A 23,532-nucleotide genomic window follows, 5' to 3' on the forward strand; every position below is an offset into this window, starting at 1 on the left:
GAAACAGGAAGAGGTCTGAGTCACACTCATCAGCTCTCACACGGGGATCCCCAGGCAGCTACTTAGTAACTTTTCTATCCTCCTCCTGTGCTGTGAATCAAAGAGCTTAAGATCCCAGGCTCTGGAGCCAGCCAGAATTCTGGTGTGAACCCTAGTCCTGTCACTTTCTGGTTATGAGACCTTGAACGGATTGATTAGTACCTCGATTTCCCCTGCTGTAAATGGGATCAGTAATACTGCGGACGTTTCACAGCATGAGGGTTGAGTGAGTTAATAAAATGTGTTCACAAGAGAGGGAATGCTAGCCATCACAGTTTTAGGGCTGAAAATGGCATAGCCTAAGACCAGATCATTTTTCACCTGGACTATTTCATCTGTCTGTCTGTCATATAGATCTATGCTGACAGAAGTTTTTCTTTTTTCTTTTTTCTTTTTTTTTTGGAGCTGGGGACCGAACCTAGGGCCTTGTGCTTGCTAGGCAAGCGCTCTACCACTGAGCTAAATCCCCAACCCGACAGAAGCTTTTCTAAAGCACTTTTTTTTTTCCATTCATGCCCTAATCATTCACTGACACCAACCTGATGGTGGTAATGTAAACACAGGCCTGTTAATCCAGTCATGAAACGGGATTGACAGGATTGCCCTGGCCTCAGTCTGTTTACCTGAAAAGGTTACTGTGGCAGAGTGAAGAAGAACAGTTGGAGTCAGCACATGCAAGGCATGTGTGCACAGTGCTCATCCAACACATGTGTGCACAGTGCCCATCCAACGCGTGTGTGCACAGTGCTCATCCAGTGCATGTGTGCATAGTTTGCCGTCCTTATCTGTGCCCTCCACAGGCACAGGTGTGGCCGAATTGAAAATATGAGGAAAGTGTGCTTGTGCTGAACCAGTGCAGGCTCCTTCTCCTATGATCATTCCCTGGACAATACAGTGAAATGTCCCTTTCTCTAGCACCTACACCGTGCTGCGTGGGACAAGAAGGGCAGAGATTATTTAAGTTGCCACAGTTAGTAGGTGGCCCTAGTTTACATGCCCTGCTCTATGTAAGGGCCTGTGGCTCTCCTGGATACACTCTGTGGAGGCTGTATGGTAACTGGCAGGAGCAGGTTTTTCTGAGGCTGAGACTGGATGGGACTTTGACACACCACAGCTGTCTCCATGTTCTATGTCGTCTTCATAATCAGAAAAAAATTCTGACTCTGTTTTCATTAGGAAACAGAAGCAACAGAAATGAGGAAAACAAATGCGCAAAGCCAATCGCTTCACAGCTTGGAAAAGAAGAGCCTCGAGTAAACTTAAATGTTAGCGGGACTGCAATTAGGAAGACGATGCTCCGGGCCATTTCCTCAACTCTACTGCACACATTTCTCCCGGATGGATATGTATTGCTGAGTTTATAATTAGAGAAAAAGAAGTCATTTTCCATGTATGCTTGAAATGCAACCAAACAATATATACAATATATACAATATCCTTATAATAATAAAATTATATAAGATAAACATATGTAAGAATCATATTTATCAATATAAATATAAAAGGAAAAGTAATAAACAAGTAACGATTATATCATAACCACAGGTCAGAGTTGTTCATCACAACATTAACACGCTCAGCTACTTTGTCAATCTGCGGAAAGACTTCTTATTATTCCCCCAAAACTTTAACTAGAGAAGATGTGACAAATGCTTCAAAATGTCCCCAAACTGCCCTCACTATGAGCTATCCTCATGTAACTGCCAACCTCAAGTCCATTCCTGGTCTCTTCTTCAAATTGCTCCCATTTGAATAGATAGTCTGTCCATCGTCAGCCACCTGTCCATCTGTCTGTCTACACCTGTCCTTTTTCTTTTCTTTTTTTTTTTGTTCTTTATTTTTTTTATTTTTTATTTTATTTTATTTTTTTATTATTAACTTGAGTATTTCTTATATACATTTCGAGTGTTATTCCCTTTCCCAGTTTCCAGGCAAACATCCCCCCCCTCCCCTTTCTTATCGGTGTTCCCCTCCCCACCCTCCCCACATTGTCCCCCTCCCCCCAACAGTCTAGTTCACTGGGAGTTCAGTCTTAGCAGGACCCAGGGCTTCCCCTTCCACTGGTGCTCTTACTAGGATATTCATTGCTACCTATGAGGTCAGAGTCCAGGGTCAGTCCATGTATAGTCCTTAGGTAGTGGCTTAGTCCCTAGAAGCTCTGGTTGCTTGGCATTGTTGTACATATGGGGTCTTGAGCCCCTTCAAGCTCTTCCAGTTCTTTCTCTGATTCCTTCAACGGGGGTCCTATTCTCAGTTCAGTGGTTTGCTGCTGGTATTCGCCTCTGTATTTGCTATATTCTGGCTGTGTCTCTCAGGAGCGATCTACATCCGGCTCCTGTCGGTCTGCACTTCTTTGCTTCATCCATCTTGTCTAATTGGATGGCTGTATATGCATGGGCCACATGTGGGGCAGACTCTGAATGGGTGTTCCTTCAGTCTCTGTTTTAATCTTTGCCTCTCTCTTCCCTGCCAAGGGTATTCTTGTTCCCCTTTTAAAGAAAGAGTGAACCATTCACATTTTGATCATCTGTCTTGAGTTTCATTTGTTCTAGGCATTTAGGGTAATTCAAGCATTTGGGCTAATAGCCACTTATCAGTGAGTGCATACCATGTATGTCTTTCTGTGTTTGGGTTAGCTCACTCAGGATGATATTTACCAGTTCCAGCCATTTGCCTACGAATTTCATAAAGTCGTTGTTTTTGATAGCTGAGTAATATTCCATTGTGTAGATGTACCACATTTTCTGTATCCATTCCTCTGTTGAAGGGCATCTGGGTTCTTTCCAGCTTCTGGCTATTATAAATAAGGCTGCAATGAACATAGTGGAGCACGTGTCTTTTTTATATGTTGGGGCATCTTTTGGGTATATGCCCAAGAGAGGTATAGCTGGATCCTCAGGCAGTTCAATGTCCAATTTTCTGAGGATCCTCCAGACTGATTTCCAGAATGGTTGTACCAGTTTGCAATCCCACCAACAATGGAGGAGTGTTCCTCTTTCTTCACATCCTCGCCAGCATCTGTTGTCCCCTGAGTTTTTGATCTTAGCCATTCTCACTGGTGTGAGGTGAAATCTCAGGGTTGTTTTGATTTGCATTTCCCTTATGACTAAAGATGTTGAACATTTCTTTAGGTGTTTCTCCGCCATTCGGCATTCCTCAGCTGTGAATTCTTTGTTTAGCTCTGAGCCCCATTTTTTAATAGGGTTATTTGTTTCCCTGTGGTCTAACTTCTTGAGTTCTTTGTATATTTTGGATATAAGGCCTCTATCTGTTGTAGGATTGGTAAAGATCTTTTCCCAATCTGTTGGTTGCCGTTTTGTCCTAACCACAGTGTCCTTTGCCTTACAGAAGCTTTGCAGTTTTATGAGATCCCATTTGTCAATTCTTGATCTTAGAGCGTAAGCCATTGGTGTTTTGTTCAGGAAATTTTTTCCAGTGCCCATGTGTTCCAGATGCTTCCCTAGTTTTTCTTCTATTAGCTTGAGTGTGTCTGCTTTGATGTGGAGGTCCTTGATCCACTTGGACTTAAGCTTTGTACAGGGTGATAAGCATGGGTCAATCTGCATTCTTCTACATGTTGACCTCCAGTTGAACCAGCACCATTTGCTGAAAATGCTATCTTTTTTCCATTTGATGGTTTTGGCTCCTTTGTCAAAAATCAAGTGACCATATGTGTGTGGGTTCATTTCTGGGTCTTCAATTCTATTCCATTGGTCTATCTGTCTGTCTCTGTACCAATACCATGCAGTTTTTATCACTATTGCTCTGTAATACTGCTTGAGTTCAGGGATAGTGATTCCCCCTGAAGTCCTTTCATTGTTGAGGATAGCTTTAGCTATCCTGGGTTTTTTGTTATTCCAGATGAATTTGCAAATTGTTCTGTCTAACTCTTTGAAGAATTGGATTGGTATTTTGATGGGGATTGCATTGAATCTGTAGATTGCTTTTGGTAAAATGGCCATTTTTACTATATTAATCCTGCCAATCCATGAGCATGGGAGATCTTTCCATCTTCTGAGGTCTTCTTCAATTTCCTTCTTCAGTGTCTTGAAGTTCTTATTGTACAGATCTTTTACTTGCTTTGTTAAAGTCACTCCGAGGTACTTTATATTATTTGGGTCTATTATGAAGGGTGTCGTTTCCCTAATTTCTTTCTCGGCTTGTTTCTCTTTTGTATAGAGGAAGGCAACTGATTTATTTGAGTTAATTTTATACCCAGCCACTTTGCTGAAGTTGTTTATCAGCTTTAGTAGTTCTCTGGTGGAACTTTTGGGATCACTTAAATATACTATCATGTCATCTGCAAATAGTGATATTTTGACCTCTTCTTTTCCGATCTGTATCCCCTTGATCTCCTTTTGTTGTCTGATTGCTCTGGCTAGAACTTCAAGAACTATATTGAATAAGTAGGGAGAGAGTGGGCAGCCTTGTCTAGTCCCTGATTTTAGTGGGATTGCTTCAAGTTTCTCTCCATTTAGTTTAATGTTAGCAACTGGTTTGCTGTATATGGCTTTTACCATGTTCAGGTATGGGCCTTGAATTCCTATTCTTTCCAGGACTTTTATCATGAAGGGGTGTTGAATTTTGTCAAATGCTTTCTCAGCATCTAATGAAATGATCATGTGGTTTTGTTCTTTCAGTTTGTTTATATAATGGATCACGTTGATGGTTTTCCGTATATTAAACCATCCCTGCATGCCTGGGATGAAGCCTACTTGATCATGGTGGATGATTGTTTTGATGTGCTCTTGGATTCGGTTTGCCAGAATTTTGTTGAGTATTTTTGCGTCGATATTCATAAGGGAAATTGGTCTGAAGTTCTCTTTCTTTGTTGTGTCTTTGTGTGGTTTAGGTATAAGAGTAATTGTGGCTTCGTAGAAGGTATTCGGTAGTGATCCATCTGTTTCAATTTTGTGGAATAGTTTGGATAATATTGGTATGAGGTCTTCTATGAAGGTTTGATAGAATTCTGCACTAAACCCGTCTGGACCTGGGCTCTTTTTGATTGGGAGACCTTTAATGACTGCTTCTATTTCCTTAGGAGTTATGGGGTTGTTTAACTGGTTTATCTGTTCCTGATTTAACTTCGGTACCTGGTATCTGTCTAGGAAATTGTCCATTTCCTGAAGATTTTCAAGTTTTGTTGAATATAGGTTTTTGTAGTAAGATCTGATGATTTTTTGAATTTCCTCTGAATCTGTTGTTATGTCTCCCTTTTCATTTCTGATTTTGTTAATTTGGACGCACTCTCTGTGTCCTCTCGTTAGTCTGGCTAAGGGTTTATCTATCTTGTTGATTTTCTCAAAGAACCAACTTTTGGTTCTGTTGATTCTTTCTATGGTCCTTTTTGTTTCTACTTGGTTGATTTCAGCTCTGAGTTTGATTATTTCCTGCCTTCTACTCCTCCTGGGTGTATGTGCTTCTTTTTGTTCTAGAGCTTTTAGGTGTGCTGTCAAGCTGCTGACATATGCTCTTTCCTGTTTCTTTCTGCAGGCACTCAGCGCTATGAGTTTTCCTCTTAGCACAGCTTTCATTGTGTCCCATAAGTTTGGGTATGTTGTACCTTCATTTTCATTAAATTCTAAAAAGTTTTTAATTTCTTTCTTTATTTCTTCCTTGACCAGGTTATCATTGAGTAGAGCATTGTTCAATTTCCAAGTATATGTGGACATTCTTCCTTGATTGTTATTGAAGACCAGTTTTAGGCCGTGGTGGTCCGATAGCACGCATGGGATTATTTCTATCTTTCTGTACCTGTTGAGGCCTGTTTTTTGACCAATTATATGGTCAATTTTGGAGAAAGTACCATGAGGAACTGAGAAGAAGGTATATCCCTTTGCTTTAGGATAGAATGTTCTATAAATATCCGTTAGGTCCATTTGGCTCATGACTTCTCTTAGTCTGTCTACATCTCTGTTTAATTTCTGTTTCCATGATCTGTCCATTGATGAGAGTGGGGTGTTGAAATCTCCCACTATTATTGTGTGAGGTCCAATGTGTGTTTTGAGCTTTAGTAAGGTTTCTTTTACGTATGTAGGTGCCCTTGTATTTGGGGCATAGATATTTAGGATTGAGAGTTCATCTTGGTGGATTTTTCCTTTGATGAATATGTAGTGTCCTTCCTTATCTTTTTTGATGACTTTTAGTTGAAAATTGATTTTATTTGATATTAGAATGGCTACTCCAGCTTGCTTCTTCTGACCATTTGCTTGGAAAGTTGTTTTCCAGCCTTTCACTCTGAGGTAGTGTCTGTCTTTGTCTCTGAGGTGTGTTTCCTGTAGGCAGCAGAATGCAGGGTCCTCGTTGCGTATCCAGTTTGTTAATCTATTTCTTTTTATTGGGGAGTTGAGGCCATTGATGTTGAGAGATATTAAGGAATAGTGGTTATTGCTTCCCGTTATATTCATATTTGGATGTGAGGTTATGTTTGTGTGCTTTCATTCTCTTTGTTTTGTTGCCAAGACGATTAGTTTCTTGCTTCTTCTAGGGTATAGCTTGCCTCCTTATGTTGGGCTTTACCATTTATTATCCTTTGTAGTGCTGGATTTGTAGAAAGATATTGTGTAAATTTGGTTTTGTCATGGAATATCTTGGTTTCTCCATCTATGTTAATTGAGAGTTTTGCAGGATACAGTAACCTGGGCTGGCATTTGTGTTCTCTTAGGGTCTGTATGACATCAGTCCAGGATCTTCTGGCCTTCATAGTTTCTAGCGAGAAGTCTGGTGTGATTCTGATAGGTCTGCCTTTATATGTTACTTGACCTTTTTCCCTTACTGCTTTTAATATTCTTTCTTTATTTTGTGCATTTGGTGTTTTGACTATTATGTGACGGGAGGTGTTTCTTTTCTGGTCCAATCTATTTGGAGTTCTGTAGGCATCTTGTATGCCTATGGGTATCTCTTTTTTTAGGTTAGGGAAGTTTTCTTCTATGATTTTGTTGAAGATATTTACTGGTCCTTTGAGCTGGGAGTCTTCACTCTCTTCTATACCTATTATCCTTAGGTTTGATCTTCTCATTGAGTCCTGGATTTCTTGTATGTTTTGGACCAGTAGCTTTTTCCACTTTACATTATCTTTGACAGTTGAGTCGATGATTTCTATGGAATCTTCTGCTCCTGAGATTCTCTCTTCTATCTCTTGTATTCTGTTGGTGAAGCTTGTATTTACGGCTCCTTGTCTCTTCTTTTGTTTTTCTATATCCAGGGTTGTTTCCATGTGTTCTTTCTTGATTGCTTCTATTTCCATTTTTAATTCCTTCAACTGTTCGATTGTGTTTTCCTGGAATTCTTTCAGGGATTTTTGCGATTCCTCTCTGTAGGCTTCTACTTGTTCTCTAAGGGAGTTCTTCACGTCTTTCTTGAAGTCCTCCAGCATCATGATCAAATATGATTTTGAAACTAGATCTTGCTTTTCTGGTGTGTTTGGATATTCCATGTTTGTTTTGATGGGAGAATTGGGCTCCGATGGTGCCATGTAGTCTTGGTTTCTGTTGCTTGGGTTCCTGCGCTTGCCTCTCGCCATCAGATTATCTCTAGTGTTACTTTGTTCTGCTATTTCTGACAGTGGCTAGACTGTCCTATAAGCCTGTGTGTCAGGAGTGCTGTAGACCTGTTTTCCTCTCTTTCAGTCAGTTATGGGGACAGAGTGTTCTGCTTTCGGGCGTGTAGTTTTTCCTCTCTACAGGTCTTCAGCTGTTCCTGTGGGCCTGTGTCTTGAGTTCACCAGGCAGCTTTCTTGCAGCAGACAAGTTGGTCTTACCTGTGGTCCCGAGGCTCAAGTTTGCTCGCGGGGTGCTGCCCAAGGGCTCTCTGTGGTGGCAGCAACCAGGAAGACCTGTGCCGCCCCTTCCGGGAGCTTCAGTGCACCAGGGTTCCAGAAGGCCTTTGGTGTTTTCCTCTGGCGTCCGAGATGTATGTACAGAGAGCAGTCTCTTCTGGTTTCCCAGGCTTGTCTGCCTCTCTGAAGGTTCAGCTCTCCCTCCCACGGGATTTGGGTGCAGAGAACTGTTTATCCGGTCTGTTTCCCTCAGGTTCCGATGGTGTCTCAGGCAGGGGTCCTGCCGCTCCTGGGCCCTCCCCCACGGGAGCCCAGAGGCCTTATACAGTTTCCTCTTGGGCCAGGGATGTGGGCAGGGGTGGGCAGTGTTGGTGGTCTCTTCCACTCTGCAGCCTCAGGAGTGCCCACCTGATCAGGCGGTGAGGTGTCTTTCCCACAGGGTCTGGGAGCAGAGAGCTGCTGCGGGCCCGGGATCCGCGGGCGTGGGACCTCCGGCAAACACAGGACGTGCCCAGTCCTAGATGAACTCTGCCTCTGTGTGTCCCGATCTCACCAGGCAGCTCTCTTGCAGCAGACAAGTTGGTCTTACCTGTGGTCCCGAGGCTCAAGTTTGCTCGCGGGGTGCTGCCCAAGGGCTCTCTGCGGCGGCAGCAACCAGGAAGACCTGTGCCGCCCCTTCCGGGAGCTTCAGTGCACCAGGGTTCCAGATGGCCTTGGTGTTTTCCTCTGGCGTCCGAGATGTATGTACAGAGAGCAGTCTCTTCTGGTTTCCCAGGTTTGTCTGCCTCTCTGAAGGTTCAGCTCTCCCTCCCACGGGATTTGGGTGCAGAGAACTCACCTGTCCTTTTTCTGATCCCACATTCCATCCAGACCTTGGGTTGGTCAGTTCCTTTTCTGGGATGCACCTTTTCTCACCTGTCCATCTGTCTGTCTATACCTGTCCTTTTTCTGTCTGACCCCACATTCCACTCAGACTCTGGGTTGGTCAGTTTCTTTCCTGGGATGCACCTTTTCTCTGTCCATCTGTCTGTCTATACCTGTCCTTTTTCTGTCTGACCCCACATTCCATCCAGACTCTGGGTTGGTCAGTTTCTTTCCTGAGATACGCCTTTTCTCACCTGGGCTATTGGTATTTTGGGATAAGAAACTGGCACGTGGGGGCTGGGGATTTAGCTCAGTGGTAGAGCGCTTACCTAGGAAGCGCAAGGCCCTGGGTTCGGTCCCCAGCTCCGAAAAAAAGAACCAAAAAAAAAAAAAAAAAAAAAAAGAAACTGGCACGTGAAGACCTGGTGATAAAAGCTACCATTTACTGCTGAATAATCACTGTCGGTTTGCACTTCCCATGCGTGTGTAACCTGCATGCGCTGAAGGTGAGCAGTGTGGTGCTGAAGCAGGCCTATGGGTGTATCTAGGAAAAGGGAGGGGAACAAAAGATGCTTAACAAAGGGGGCCTAGTCATAGCTGACAAGGGGGTGAGGGCGCCCATATTCACGCTCTATAGCATGATAGCAGCCATTATCATTCAAACAATTATTCCGTATTTTGTCGGGAACTGGAAGCGGCAGACTCAGAGTTCCATATAAACACTTAAAGATGGAGAGAGGAGAATTACTCATATGATGTGTATCTGTGCTGTCCTCAAGATGGAGAGTTGTTATGCATCAATGGGAAGGAAAGAGGCCCCCAGAAAGCCACTGAGGAAGTAAGAAAAAAATACCAAACAATTAAAACAGGTCTCTGTGCCCTAAATCCTCTAAATGTGGTATTTAAACCTTTTTGTCAAACGGCATTATAAGTAGCTGCCAATGCTTTCACACCTTCCTGTTACGCAGATCAATATTGACAAGGGCTTTACAGTTTTAACCCACGCGATCAGGTATTCCCCGTGCAGAAAAGGAGCCTGCAGTTGACAAGCGTTCATCTCTAACCAACTCTCCTCCCTTCTTCTATCTCCCCCTCCCCCATGTTAAATATTGATGACATAGTTAAGTACTGAATTGGAATCACAGTGACTGAAGCAATATCTGGCCTCTGAGAGGTGACTCAAAATTCATTTAATTCCCAAGCTACTTTCTGCAAAGAATGGCGTTGCTCCTTCTGTAGTTACCTCTGGCCAAGGGCTCTGCTGCTCCTATAGCAAGTTACAGCCTGTGAAAGGCTCCCAGTGAGCATCACCGGGAGGGGTGCTGCACATACTCCCCCTGCTGTCCCACTCCACTCGATTCCTCCAGACACCAGGCTCTGAGTGCTAGCCAGCAAGGAGGCCCTGGCTCTCACCTCAGGGGCGTCTGGATGGAGACCCCACCTTGCTGTTGGTAGGTTGCTGCCTTGCCTTGTTTGTGGCTTCTCCACTTCTCCTCAGCAGGTCTTACTAGGTACTGCTCGGAACCTTCAGGGACCCCTGACTCTAGGTCTTCTCGACGTTTTGATTTTATCCCACATCTTCCAGGGTGTGCTGCTTCAATCTGCACCGACTGTCCATCCACCTGAATTTAATGTTAAAGGATCCTGCATCCAGCTCCTTCTCATCTAACGAAACACTCAGTTCCTTTCCTCCCACTGCCTTGAAAGCCATGACAGCTGTAAATAGTCTTTACAGACCTGCTGGAGTTGCTCAATTAGCAGAAAGAGAAGGATTTTGCTCCAGTATAAAAAATCCTGGAAAAATGCCCTTTGACTTGGGCCATCAAAATCGGGTTTCTGGTTAAAGCGTTCTGGAGGGACAGGTGAGGGAGGGTAAGCAGCCCAAGTTCTGATATTGATTAGCTGATGCACTGGGGAAGCCAGCTTGCTCCATCAGAGGGCAGACTCTGTATTGGGGAAGCTGGCTTGCTCCAGCAGAGGGCAGACTCTGTATTGGGGAAGCTGGCTTGCTCCAGCAGAGGGCAGACTCTGCACTGGGGAAACTGGCTAACTTTTCTTCCCTTCCTGGCAAGGGTGTGCTTGCTGCTGCTGGCAATCAGCACCAAGTCAGTCTTTACAGAACCGGCTCTCCAACCCTGACTCCAGCATCACCCACCTTCTGTTTGTAGGATCAGCATGGCCTGCTTTTACAGCCTCCCCCTCCCTGGGGTCTCCATGTGCTCCCCCACAGATTCTCACTGTGCTTTCTTATCTGACCTGAGTATGGGCCACATGACCTACTAACCTGTTTCTGGCACCAGGCCCCCTTGTGGTCGTTCTCAGAGCAGTCCTTTTAACTGTCCACCAACAGAGCATTTGAGTGCTTCAAAATGTCTCCAGGCTGCACTCCCCGAGAACCTCAGGCCACAACTGATCTCTTCTTTTCATACTTGTTCTCATTTGACGACACAGCCTATCTGTCCATTAAAGGAGCATCAGACTGTACGAGATTCTTTTAAAGCTTGACCTATGGGGACTGGCTTATTTGGAGGTGTGGGAAGGACTCCACATTCTATCCAGAGGGTTTTTTGGGTCAGTTACTTTCTTTGAATCTACAACATATATTTTCACATGTGGGCTACTAAAGATCTCTTAACTGGGTGATTTTTCTGATAGATTTTCTATCTGACGGTTTGATTTAAAAATTCCCAGGGCTTGTTTGATTAACAACACGCTTTTGTTTAATAAAATTCCCTTGCTTTCATGAGTAAATGCCTTAATGTGCTCTAGATTATGGTTTGGATCCCTCCATGCCCCCATATCATCTAACTCTCACTTTCCCATTCCAACCACCTAGTCCTTCTTCATTTCCTCAAACTCGCCCCCCTCCCCTGTGTCACAGTAAAGTAGGGAGTTACCAATCTATCCTGTAGTGTTCTGTGCACATCTTCAGAGAGGCTGTGCCACATCTCCAAATGAATCAGTCTGCACAGTAAGCTTTAACTGAACCAGTTACCATTGGATTCGCCCTTAAAATGTATTCTGCTCCTCTGGGTTATCAGATATAATCGTTTAATTTCCTCCACAGATCCCCAACTTCTGCCCTGCGACTGCCGGGCTCAAGGGGGTAGAGACCCTGCCAGGTTTATTGCGGTTGTTAGCCCAGTTTCTCGTGCCTGAAATTGCCCTCCAACCTCTCTGCTCTGGCCACGCTGGCCTCCTGCCCTCACCTGGCGGCATTCACTGTCCTACAATGGCTACTTCCTCCTCTGCCTCAAGCTCTGGCTTACATCGTGGCCTCCCAGAAGGTCCTCCTGGACCACATTCTAAAAACTGGAACTCGCACCCGATGCCGTCACCCACCTTGCTCTGGGTCTGACGTCTCTCGGTGAGCATCCACACGATGCTCTTCGTGTCCGCTCAGTCTCCTCGGCGGCTCTACTACCATCCTCTCTGTTTGGTTCCCAGCCTGCTCTCCGACATCTACAACAGTATCTTGTTTATAGGGAGCATTTGGTAAACGTATGTGGAGGGAAGGATTTCAGCTTGGATCATGGCCAGGCACGTGGTGGTTAAATATGTATTTGTTGAATAAATGGCAAAAGGAAGAGAGGGTCTGCCTGGGAGGTGCCCACGGAGTCTGGCTCGTTCTCTCCACTACCAGTGCCCCATAATGGGGAGCAGCTGCAGAGGGGCTGCCTCGTTAGCTGGGAGATTTGGTGTTTATCTTTGCTCGGAGTTAATTATAACCAGGAATCGTTGAGAGGATTAGAGGGGCTGAGTCTGTGTGTGGCGGTGGTGGTAATGGCGGACAGAATGCTAGCTTCCATTTGGAAAGGGCTAGCTCAGCAAATTTATAGTGTAAATAAAGGAAAAGTTTAACTTACTTAAGAGCAAAGCCCATAAACAGCTTTGAAGCGCCGTTAACACCATTTTATATGCAAACACTGTTTCGAAACAATGAGTGTGATCATTACCAGCTCTTTTTATGTTCTTTGGAAGGGGCTGCTGAGATTCTCTGTGGTGTGTACACGGAACCCCACAATTCCTCACACCAGGGGGAGGGGCCTGTCCCCAAGGCCTTGGCTCTGGGAGGCGCACATCTCAGTAAGGGGAACTGGCCTTTCTGCATTTATATGTATCTTTAGGGATGCAGAATGCACCCTCTATGCCTACTGAGGATATAAGCATTATACACATGTGAACATACATGTGGCTTAGGTTAGATAAGGACTCTTACTCTTTCCTTAAGTCTTCAAATCTTTGCACATCTTTTACAATAGGTAAGACTCATTCTTATACATGCACACAGGTATGCATGTGCCCACATATGCACATGTGTGCACAAGCACACACATGCCAATGAGGCACTTTCTAGGTGTTACTACTCATACTACTGAGAAAGCTCTTTAATGGACTCACAAAAATGGCTTAGGGAACTCATTCGTGGGTACCCTCCCCAGTGGCCCAGCTCTCAGATCGCATGGTCTCACACAAATATGGTGAAGAGGCTGCTGTCAGACACTTCTACTGCTTATGACAAAGGCAGTGGTTTTCCCTCAAGGTTGTATGGTATTGAAATCATTCTGTTCACACAGAGAACATCACTAGTTCTAAGGACCTGGATGTCATAGTTTAGAAGCATTAATAACTGACAGGTTGTTAAAGTGATCAATATCTCACGGAATACCAACCTAGAACTCTGTAGAGAATTACACGGTTTATATACATGTTGTAGTGTAATTATATGATACACGGTCATATAAAAATATGCTTACATAAATAATGAGCTATAAATAGATAAATCTAGAGAGATTTTAGAAAACGTAGCAAACTAGAAGGAAAGCTGTGAGGTGGGAGAAGCTATGCATTGGAGAGGCTGTGCAGTGAGAAAAGCTGTGTGGAGGGATAAGCTGTGAGGTAGGAGAAGCTGTGCAGTGGGAGAAGCTGGGCAGTGAAGAGGCTGTGCAGTGAGAAAAGCTGTGAGGTGGGAGAAGCTGTGAGGTGGGAGAAGCTGTGCAGTGGGAGATGTTGTGCAGTGAAGAGGCTGTGTGGTAGGAGAAGCTGTGCACTAGAGAGGCTGTGCAGCAAGAAAAGCTGTGTGGAGGGAGAAGCTGTTCAGTGGGAGAAGCTGTGTGGAGGGAGAAGCTGTACAGTGGGAGGAGCTGTGTGGAGGGAGAAGCTGTGAGGTGGGAGAAGCCGTGCAGTAGCAGAGGTGTCTGGGTGCTGCAGAGAGACAGAAGGCAGGAGACTGGATGGTGTGGCTGGAGCAGCAGTTTCTGTGTGACATCATCCCTGGAAAGGCACACAAGCAAGGCAATCCAGTGTGGAAATGCTGAGAGAGGACAAAGAGGAGCTAGAAGGGAGGTCACCCACAAGTTAGAAAATGCAACACGCAAGACCACAGACAGCCATGTCTCACAGAGATGCACGCCACAGCCCAGCCCATGTAGAGCCGGCCACAGTGACGGTGGCCAGAAAGGGGCAGGGTGTCACCGTGAGGAAACCATTTGAAGCACAAGCTCCACAATACTGACTTGCTCAGTTGTTCACGGTTTCATTTTAAATGGTGCTAGGACTTTTCTAAACTACAAAAGAATGACACAATCGTGGTGATATAATGAGCGTGCTCACCACAGGGAGCAGTGATGTCACTGCAGCGTTAGGCCGACTTCTGTAACAGGTAATGCTCTCGCAAAATTATGGCATTAAGTAGGCTCACGACTCACCCAGGGACATTCAGCTGAAAGCACAGTGGACTCCTGGTTCCGTCTTCTAAACCCAAGTCCTATGCTCTCCTGATCTTCCTACAGGGTCTTCCCCGATCATGTGTCTTCTCCCTCTGTCCTCCCCTCAGGTCCCAGCAGGGCTTCTGCAATGTAGTTCCCACTCGACAGCCAGAGCTCTAGCATTTCCTGCCTGTCTTGGCCTGTCTGGCTCTCAGACTGGAAACCCACGGTGGCAGCAACATTTAAACCTGCCCACTTCTGAATTCATCTTCCACAACGCAAGCTGTATCTTCACCCTCCTTGCATAGCTTTTAAAATAGACACATAACATACTAAGTGTCTCATGGGCTGGAGAGAGACTTGGAGGTGAAGGGCACTGTCTGCTCTTCTGGAGGACCCAGGTTTGATTCCCAGCACCCATATGGCTGTCCATGATCATCTATAACTCTGGTTCCTGGGGATCCCATGCCCTCTTCCGACCTCCTCAGAGACAAGCCATGCAAGTGGTATATAGCCATGTATGTGTACACACACACACACACACACACACACACACACACACACACATAGATATAGACTCACACACATATACATAGATACAGACACATACACAGAGATACAGACACACATATACAGAGATATAGACAGATGGACACATATACACATGCACACACATATGCACAGACACAGACAGACAGATACACACATATACACAGACAGACACATACATACAAATCTTTACACAGACAGATACACACACACACACACACACACACACACACACGTACTCTCCTTGCAGAGAGTGAACAAGTGTGTGAAAATTACTTAGTGGTGTGCAGCGTTGTAAATGCTAGCTTAGAACCAGGAATAGGAGGTTCTAGACTTGTGTGTGTGTGTGTGTGTGTGTGTGTGTGTGTGTGTGAGTTATTTCATTTCTGTCTAACACCCACCCGGTATGCACTATCTGCAGACTTTTGGAGCATTCTGGATGTGAGCTTTTCAGAGTATTGATGCCTGACCTCAGCTGTGTTCTGCTAAGCGTCTGAGAGTATTTCTCAGGAGGGGAGACAGACAGACAGACAGCTCAGTGAGCCTGCTTGTTGCTCAAATCCCCAGGACCTGCTCTGACTTACATATCATCATAGTGTTATGGAGGGGAGAGACAGGACAAAGGCTGCAGCTTTCTGGCCACCAGCTCAGCTCCAAGTACAGTGACATATTGTGTTGTAAGGGAACATGGTAGAGAAGGGTAGAATAGGACTCTCGAGCTCTCCTTGTCCTTTATGTACATACACGCCCACCTCAACATGTATGTGTACTTGAACATGCATGCCCACAGACCCTCTCAAGTAACCTGCAGGGTAAGTATTAAACTAAACTCCACAGAGAAGCAAGCTTGAAGCTCTCCTGAACCAGACTCCCTTTAACATGGCTGCCAAGTGCTTGCTGGCTGTGTCTTGGGGCAGAGAGAAGAGCTGGTGTTAGTTACCATCTTTGTAAGCTCACTGTTTAATTCTGAGAAAGTGTCCCAGAGTGCCAACACACTTCGCCAGAGGGGATCGAACTCGAGACCTCAGGGCACATTGCCTTCCTGTGACTATAGTAGAGCCACAGTACCTTAAGCAACTATGGTGGGCTTTTAAAAACCAGTCCCATGGAGCACGGGGACGCCACGTTCATACCCTTGAGAGGCAGGCAGGTTTCCCTTGTTGGTAGCCAAGGGGAAGGCAAGGCTTGGCGTGTTCTGTGTAAGCCCTATTCTTTTGTTTGTATGAAACATGCAGATGGCATGTACTTCTGTGGTGGTTTGAATGAGAATGTCCCCCATAGGCTCTTACGTTTGGGAAGGCCTGGTCTGGTTGGGGGAGGTGTGTCACTGAGGGTGAACTCTGAAGTTCCAAAAGCCCATGCCTTCCAGGCTCCCCCTCCCCACCCACCGTCTCTGCCTTCTGCTTGCTGATAAGGACACAAGGTCTCAGCCACTGTTCTGGTGTCATGCCTGCCTTCTTGCCTCCTACCATGATGGTCACTGGCTCTAACCCTCTTGAAATGTGAGCCCCCAATTAAATTCTTCTTTTATTAGTTGCTTTGGTCATGGAGTTTTGTCATGGGAACAGAAAAGTAACGAAAACAGCCATCCAATATGACAGCCACTAGCCTCGCTTGCTGTTCAAATTCAAAATAATGAGAAGGAAATGAAAGATTTAAAAAAAAATATTGGCTTCTCAGTCATGGCAGCCACATTCCAAGTACTTAGCAACCTGGGACTTGAATGGATCAGAACATTTCCAAAATCCCAGGGGACGCCGGGGCATCCCAACCATAGCAACTGTGCTGTCAGGCCAAGGAATGTTCCGGCAGGCAAGCTGGACTTTCACAATCAATAAAGCAAATGCACAGCTCCCTTGGAATTCCCGGACCCTGCGAGTTTGTTCTTTTCTAAGGAACAGCGTGTGGTGAACGAGGGGCTCCCCAGGCTCTGCTTCGAGCTGTTGTTGGTTTCTGCTCCTTCCTCAAAAGCCCGGACTCTGTTAGGCGACCGCAGTGGGCCCATCGGTACCTCGATGCCATCCTGTATGATTTGGGGCAGTTGGATGCAGAGGATGGATGGTCTGGGCCCTGGGAGAAGGAGGCTCATCAATCTGCTACGAGCCTCGGCGCGGTTACGGAACATTAATGAGGTTGGGCTCGATTTAGGAGCTGTCTGAGGCATTATGGATGGTGGCGCTCGGTTTCGCAGGCGCTGGGAATTTCTGAGAGATAATCCTGGCCCCTTTGCTAATGAGTATTGTGATATGGAGACTATCATTTAACTTCTGAGTTTCGCTTTCCTGCCCTTAAAATGGGGCCATTACTGACCTACCTAACCCACTGTCCGGAGGATTAATGCGCCAAAGGGTGTGGAGCTCTGCGCGCGAAGCCTGCTGTGAGCCAAGCCATTACTTCTATTCCTTCTTATGCAGCAGTTGGGGAGCATTAAAGTCGATGGTGTTTGCTCCTTCCAAAATGCATTTTCTCCCTCTGCTTTGTGACATGACCTGTGTTCCATAGACCCCGCATATAAAAGGAAAACCAGGCCCCCAGGGAGGACGCACAGGGAGGTAGTTGGGGGTCACAGATGATTTTTTCCCTCACTTAGCACAGGCCTTGACACTAGCTCTTGCAGGAGATACAGAGGCAGGCACTGCATGGTAAATTCTCATTGCACGAGCCGGGGAGCCAGCCCTGCCGGGGCTCACCACCGCGGCCACCACCACCACTTACATGCTATGATGTTTCCGTATCTATTCTTCATTCTGTTCTCGTCTTTCTTAGCCGAGTCCCACGGTGCAGACTGTCCTTCAAAGAAGCTCTGGAAGAGAGAGAGAGAAAGTGACACTAAGCTTGGCAGTTTGATGTCGTGAACAGAGGGGTCTTAATGGGAGGGGGTCCTTCATGTGGGGTGGTGGCCAGGCAGGCAGTCCTAACGAGAATGAAGCTGTCTCACTTGGGGAATATTTTATTCGGCTTTCGTCTTGGAGAGCATCGCACAGAGGTAGAGGATAGAGAGAAAAATCCACAATTTATTCAGACAATGCCCTGCTGGAATATTTGAAGGAGAGAAAAAAAACTCAACATTTCCCCAAATTCCTTCATTATATTACACATTTCCATTAATCTTTTAAGACATACTCCTCCCCACCCCCTTCCTAATAAATAACCAAAGGAATGTTATTTTGGGCTGGAATGGGAAAGCCAAATCTTTACGGCATTAAGATTAAAATCCTGCAATATACCCTGAATTTCATCTGGATATATAATGTGAGGGGGCTTAGGTTTTTCCTGTCCATTTATAATGAAAACCACCTTTTGTTATCAGTGGACAAGTGACAACAAGACCGATCTGCGCTTTTAGTCCCACTCTAGTGCCCATGGTGCCCGTGGATACTCAATGCTACACAGTTACGGGCGGCAGCGCAGTAGGTAACGTGTGCACTACCTAACGTGAGTAAAGCTTACTTCCTGTCGGTGTCACGGATGCTAAGCAAGCTTATCTCCAACACTGCTGGGATGGGGCTCAGGTGCTGCAGACTTGCCTGCCGGGTACACAGCGCCTGGACCATGTGCACCGTGAACAGTGTTAAGCGTGATCTATGCTTGTCTGTCATTGGAGCAGAATCCGAGGGAGGGGACTGCATAAGAGGGGGAGCTCACGCCCTCATGGTTTGCATCAGTGAATATTTACTGAGTGAATGAGGGCTGTATTGCTTTGTTACAGCATACCTTTGCTTTGATATAAAAAATCTATTCTAAGGCTTTGGAAGCCTGTGTCAGTCCATTCTCCACCATCTGAATGATGTTCTAGAAACAGGCTACTTATAAAGACGAAAGGCTCGTTGACTCTCGGCCAGCTTAGGAAGCCCTGCCTGTTTGGCCTCTAGTGGTAGGTGATGGCATCTTGCTAGGAACACAGGAAGGTCGGGGGTCAGAGTGGAATGCAGGGAAGCTGAGAGACCCGGATTCCGCAATCCCTTCACAGGGCCTCTTCCAGCTGCCCTAAGAACTCATTAGCAGGTTCTGGTTCTTAAGGCTCCATCTTGAAATGAAATGTGAGCACAGTAAAGAGCGAACTTCTGACCCATGGACCTCTGAGGAGTGAATGATACCCGAGTATGGATCTGCCTGTGCACACGTCACGGACTTCATCAGATGTCATCTGTGCCGCCCCCATTTTCTCTATCCTGTTGGGTCTTGTTTCTCTGACCCAGATGAGTTTTCACAACTACTAGGCAGGAAAAGATCCTGACCACTGCCCTACCCAACCCACGGGTTTTAATCCTTGTGGTCAGCATGCACATGGAACAAACTGGCAGCAGCCACCACTTCGTAGCAGGCAGGAACCGGTAGCCCATGCCACCATTATAGGAACTGAGCAGGAACTCAAGGACCGTGCCACCAACATGGGGACTGAGTCTTAATTGTTTATGTTCATCTAAGGTCCCTTGGCCATGATCATAAAAGACATGCCACTTTAAAAATAAACTTATTATTGTGAAAAACGTAGGGGAGGGCTGGAGAGAACAGTCGGTGGGCGAGAGCACTTGCTGCTCTTTCAGAGGACCTGGGTTTGGTTCCAGGCAGCCACACAGGAGCTCACAACCATGTGTAACCCAAGTTCTAGTGGGTCAGATCCTCTTTTCTGGTGTCTGTGGGTGCACACATACATGCATACAAAATACTTGTACATATAAAATAAAAATAAAATTAAAGAGGCAAAGATTAGAGTCTGTGTGTGGGAACAACTGAGGCAGCAGTCATATACTACTGGCTTGTATGTCCCGAGGATGCAGGGTAATACTTTAAAGTTATTAATGCATCGAGACAATAAGAGTACAATTGAAAACTCATCGGGTAATTTCATCTGGAGAAAGTTCACTGTGTAACCCACACCAAGCTGCAGTATGTTAACTGGGCTCTGCCCTATGCCACCTTTAAAATTAGCTCCAGGGACTTCTGAAGTCAACTGTTCTTGTTCTGAAAAGTGTCTTTGTTATTCTACGGATGACAATTATTTCGCGGTTTGAGTAATAACTATTATTTGACTTCTAACAATGTAATTCTACCTTGAGTTTGTCATGATTTAATCACCAATTTCAATTCTCCCTGCCTTTCCTACCCATCTAAAACGGTCTTCTTTTATTCTGCAGAGAGACGGGAGAAGACAACTGACTTTGAGGGAGACTCTGACATCTTCTGCAGGTGAACTCCTGCTGCATTTTGGGGGGTAACGGCAGCACAGACAATCCACCCCACTCTTGACAGGCAGGGGCTCCTCCCACGGGGTTTGGTGCCCATCCAGCAGCTGCGTCTTTAGTGTGTGTGTGGCAATCACAGGACTCCCAAGAGCCCCTATCCCTAAAAACAGTTATGGTGACCCCTTCACTTTCCTTTAATTGGTGACTCAAGATACCAATCGAGATGCCAATCAGCAGATGGGAAAATAATCAATCTCTCATCCCATTTCAGAGCCCTGGTTCCCAGAATGTTTTGACTGGATGGGGTTTGTGAGTTGATACCCCAAGCTTTATTAAGGCAGGCATCAGTGCATTGCAACCCCCTTGGAAAACCTCTATCTCCAAAAATATTTACTTCACAATTTGTAACAGTAGCAAAATGGCAGTTATGACGTAGCAATGAAAATAACTTTATGGGGCTCCCACAACATGAGGAGCTGTGTACTAACGGGTCACAGCATTAGGAAGGTTGAGGACCCTTAAGCTGGAGACTCAAGGTGAAGGAGTTCATTGTCTCTGCAGAGCCTCACGGGCTAAAGGTCAGGGTGTCACCTCTACGTTATTGCTTGATGACTCCTCATGAAAGCAGTGATTGTGTCTTGGACTTTCAGCAACCGGCCTGCTCTAATTTTACAGGCAAACGCTCTATGCAAAGACGGAGTTTACCTCCCCCTTCTTATCATTGGCTTGGAAACACATGATACACAGGTGGGGGCTTCGGGAGGAGGTGAGAGCTTCCGGGGTTGGCTGTAGTGGCTTTTTGCTGACTTTTGCAAAGGAGACAATGCAACATTTTTTAAAAAAATTCGGGGTTTTATTAGAATATGTTTTAAAAGTATTTAAGAAGATTTATTTTTAGGTTCTGTATTTCTTCACATGCCTAAAGCCTACAGCAGTACCAAAGGTAAGTGTAGAGTTCAAGTCAGCATGCTGAGTTAGCCTACGGCCTCGACACTGCTGCGTGATCCGAGGAACCAGAGCCTAACACATGGGTCCCTACATTCAGAGCCTGTGCTAGATACATTGTTCATTGCTAGAACTTTGTATGTTCGACCAGAATGGCTTAATGGAGGAAGGAAGATTTTGGCTCAGTTTCGGACATGGCTGTTTGCCTTCCACCTGGATGGACGGCATGGATTGCAGGAGCTTACGGAGGAGGAACACTGACGTATGTCCTCTTCTCTGTTTTAGTTTGTTCTCGGCGTGAGAAATGGTGGCAGCTATGCTCAGGATGGGACTGTCCACCTCCTTAATGCCTTCTGGAAAGGACTGGCAAGTCTCCTAGGCGACTGTAAACTCAGTCAAGCTGACAGCGAAGATCACTCATCACATGGCACCCATGGCGTGGTTCTCTCAGTTCTAAATTCTTAACGCAAGAGTAACAGTGGAGGCAGGGACACAGGTCATTACGGCTGCTTCGAGAGTAGTCTGTAGCCACGCCCCACGGAAGTCTACAATCGCATACTTAGCAGACGAGCCTCATTCATCCCTCCTCAGAGAGACCAGGTTTCTGGCAAGTCTAGGAATGCTTTTCTTTTGTTTGGCCTTGCTTTGTGTTTGTCCACCGTGAGGCGGAGGGTTACCACCGTGAGGCGGAGGGTTGCCAGTAAACTTACTGACAAGCAGACTACACAGCGGATATCAAGGACCTAGGACACTCCACTCCCCTGGGGTGTCAATAGATCAGTTGTCTATAGATTGCTAATCAAGAGATCCATACATTCATTTCTACCTGGTGTTGGCTTCTGAGCGTCTACTGGTAAATCAGACCTGCTTTATAAAACTTATATCGTGTACCCTTCTCCCTGGGCAAGAGTGAAAGGTTTCTAAGCTATCCTTTTTATCTTTTAAGAGGTCAGAGTCATGCAACTTCCTTTAAATGACACAGATTAAAGCTTTGGTTAGAATTCAACCTTGAACCAATATTCTTGGGAGGAAACACTCCACAACCCATGCTGTATATCTTCCTAGCTGGGTTTTATTGAATCCATTGAGTAGCCAACAACCAAGGTTAGAATCCTCCAAAGCAGAGACCCCCTCAAAGCACTCAGTCCAGTTCAGGGAAATCTTGGCCTTCCCTCTCCTTAGATGTCTCTGCCATGTTCAAGTTCATGTGCAGATCTCAATTCCTCCTCCACCTCTCACCTCACGGCTTTCAAGTGACAGAATTATCTGCAAGTTCATTAAAATCAGGTTTAATCAGAGCACAGGTGATCTGGGGGAAATGGGCCAACGAGAGAGGGCAGAAGGGACATCTGGGAGACAGCGTGCAGATGATTCTGTGATGGTTGACTCGAATTATTGGAACAGCAGCTTGAGGAGAAGCCTGGGAGGCAGACGGTGTTGCCTCACACCCCCAGGACACGTTGTTTTACAGGAGGAGTCCCAACTACAATGCACAGCGAAGCAGTATTGTGTTTAGGGCAGGTTTTTAATACACAGGTAAGATTTGATGCACTAACTATAGATTCAATTTTTTTATTATGAAAAATAAACGACTTTATGCATTTTGGGGATTTAAGTTAATGGTCTCACTGCACCTTCTTTTAGAATTTTCATAAATATACTTCTGCCTTTATTCTACTTAAAATGTAATTAAAGTGTTTCCTCTGACTACCTTAGCTCATATACACCAAGAAAAGGCAGCAAGCCTGGGAACCGCTCCGAAAGAGTAATAAGTTTCCGAAACAATAAAAGGGAAGCCAGGCAGGCTCCCGTGAATACCAATGACTTCTCTGCTTTAAGATGCGTGCTCTCCATGGTCACAGGGCAGAAGGAAATTGGACATCCTGCACACTGTCATTTTTTCCTGAATAGGGGAACATGTTTTTGTGATTCAATAATCTTCCCCCACACCCTCACACCACCACCATTTTCCACAGGGTGTAATTACACATCTCAGTGGCCCACCTCGAGAGAACATTACTCCAAAATGATGCAGTCTGTTAAAAAAAAAGCCATGGATCTCAGATATTAAAAGAAGAGGAGGCAAACCTTATTCAACAGAGAAGCTGACAGAGGGAATGCAGCTAGGGGTCAAGGCTGTACGGAACGACAGAGTGTTTTCAGGCAGTGAGGGGTCAAGTGTTTTAGAAGCTTCTGAAATCGAATTTTTCCTCCCTTTCTCTTCTGAATAAAATTCTGCACGTTAAAACTATTGAAATCATCACCCTGGAAGGAGAAGATGAACTCCCCGGGGCGTGCAGTCTCTGACTTCCTTTGTTTTTTGCCCGTATATTTCTCCTCTGGTTCTTCCATCGCATTTTATTAGGTCCATATAAACTATTTATTGCTGGAGCACTAAAGCAAGGGGGGGGGCTTTTACTTTGCCTGAATGGTCACAAAGTGGAGCACTGATGGAAAGGGGCCC

General features: G+C 45.5%; 1 protein-coding gene and 2 long non-coding RNA genes across 38 annotated transcripts in view; 1 reads left to right on the forward strand and 2 right to left on the reverse strand.

The window, feature by feature from the left end:
* LOC148003895 (uncharacterized) overlaps window positions 1-1,578 on the forward strand; it is a 24,276-nt gene extending 22,698 nt beyond the window's left edge. For all 26 annotated transcript variants that reach the window (XR_015629856.1, XR_015629858.1, XR_015629865.1 and 23 more), the window contains one exon: window positions 1,216-1,578. This is a non-coding gene — a long non-coding RNA (uncharacterized LOC148003895). The remainder of the gene's footprint in view (window positions 1-1,215) is intronic.
* The window catches only part of Ptprm (protein tyrosine phosphatase, receptor type, M), a 701,363-nt gene that overhangs the window by 79,807 nt on the left and 598,024 nt on the right, over window positions 1-23,532 (reverse strand). For all 11 annotated transcript variants that reach the window (NM_001431774.1, NM_001431773.1, NM_001168632.2 and 8 more), the window contains 1 exon segment: window positions 17,653-17,740. In NM_001431774.1, the coding sequence (NP_001418703.1) occupies window positions 17,653-17,740 (88 nt within the window).
* On the reverse strand, window positions 441-11,650 carry LOC148003896 (uncharacterized). The gene is made up of 3 exons (XR_015629877.1): window positions 9,089-11,650; window positions 8,655-8,963; window positions 441-1,840 (listed from the first exon to the last, which is right to left on the reverse strand). It is a non-coding gene; the product is annotated as an uncharacterized LOC148003896 (long non-coding RNA).

The sequence above is a fragment of the Rattus norvegicus genome, chromosome 9 (genome assembly GCF_021556685.1).
Source record: "Rattus norvegicus strain SHRSP/BbbUtx chromosome 9, alternate assembly SHRSP_T2T, whole genome shotgun sequence".
NCBI lineage: Eukaryota > Metazoa > Chordata > Mammalia > Rodentia > Muridae > Rattus > Rattus norvegicus.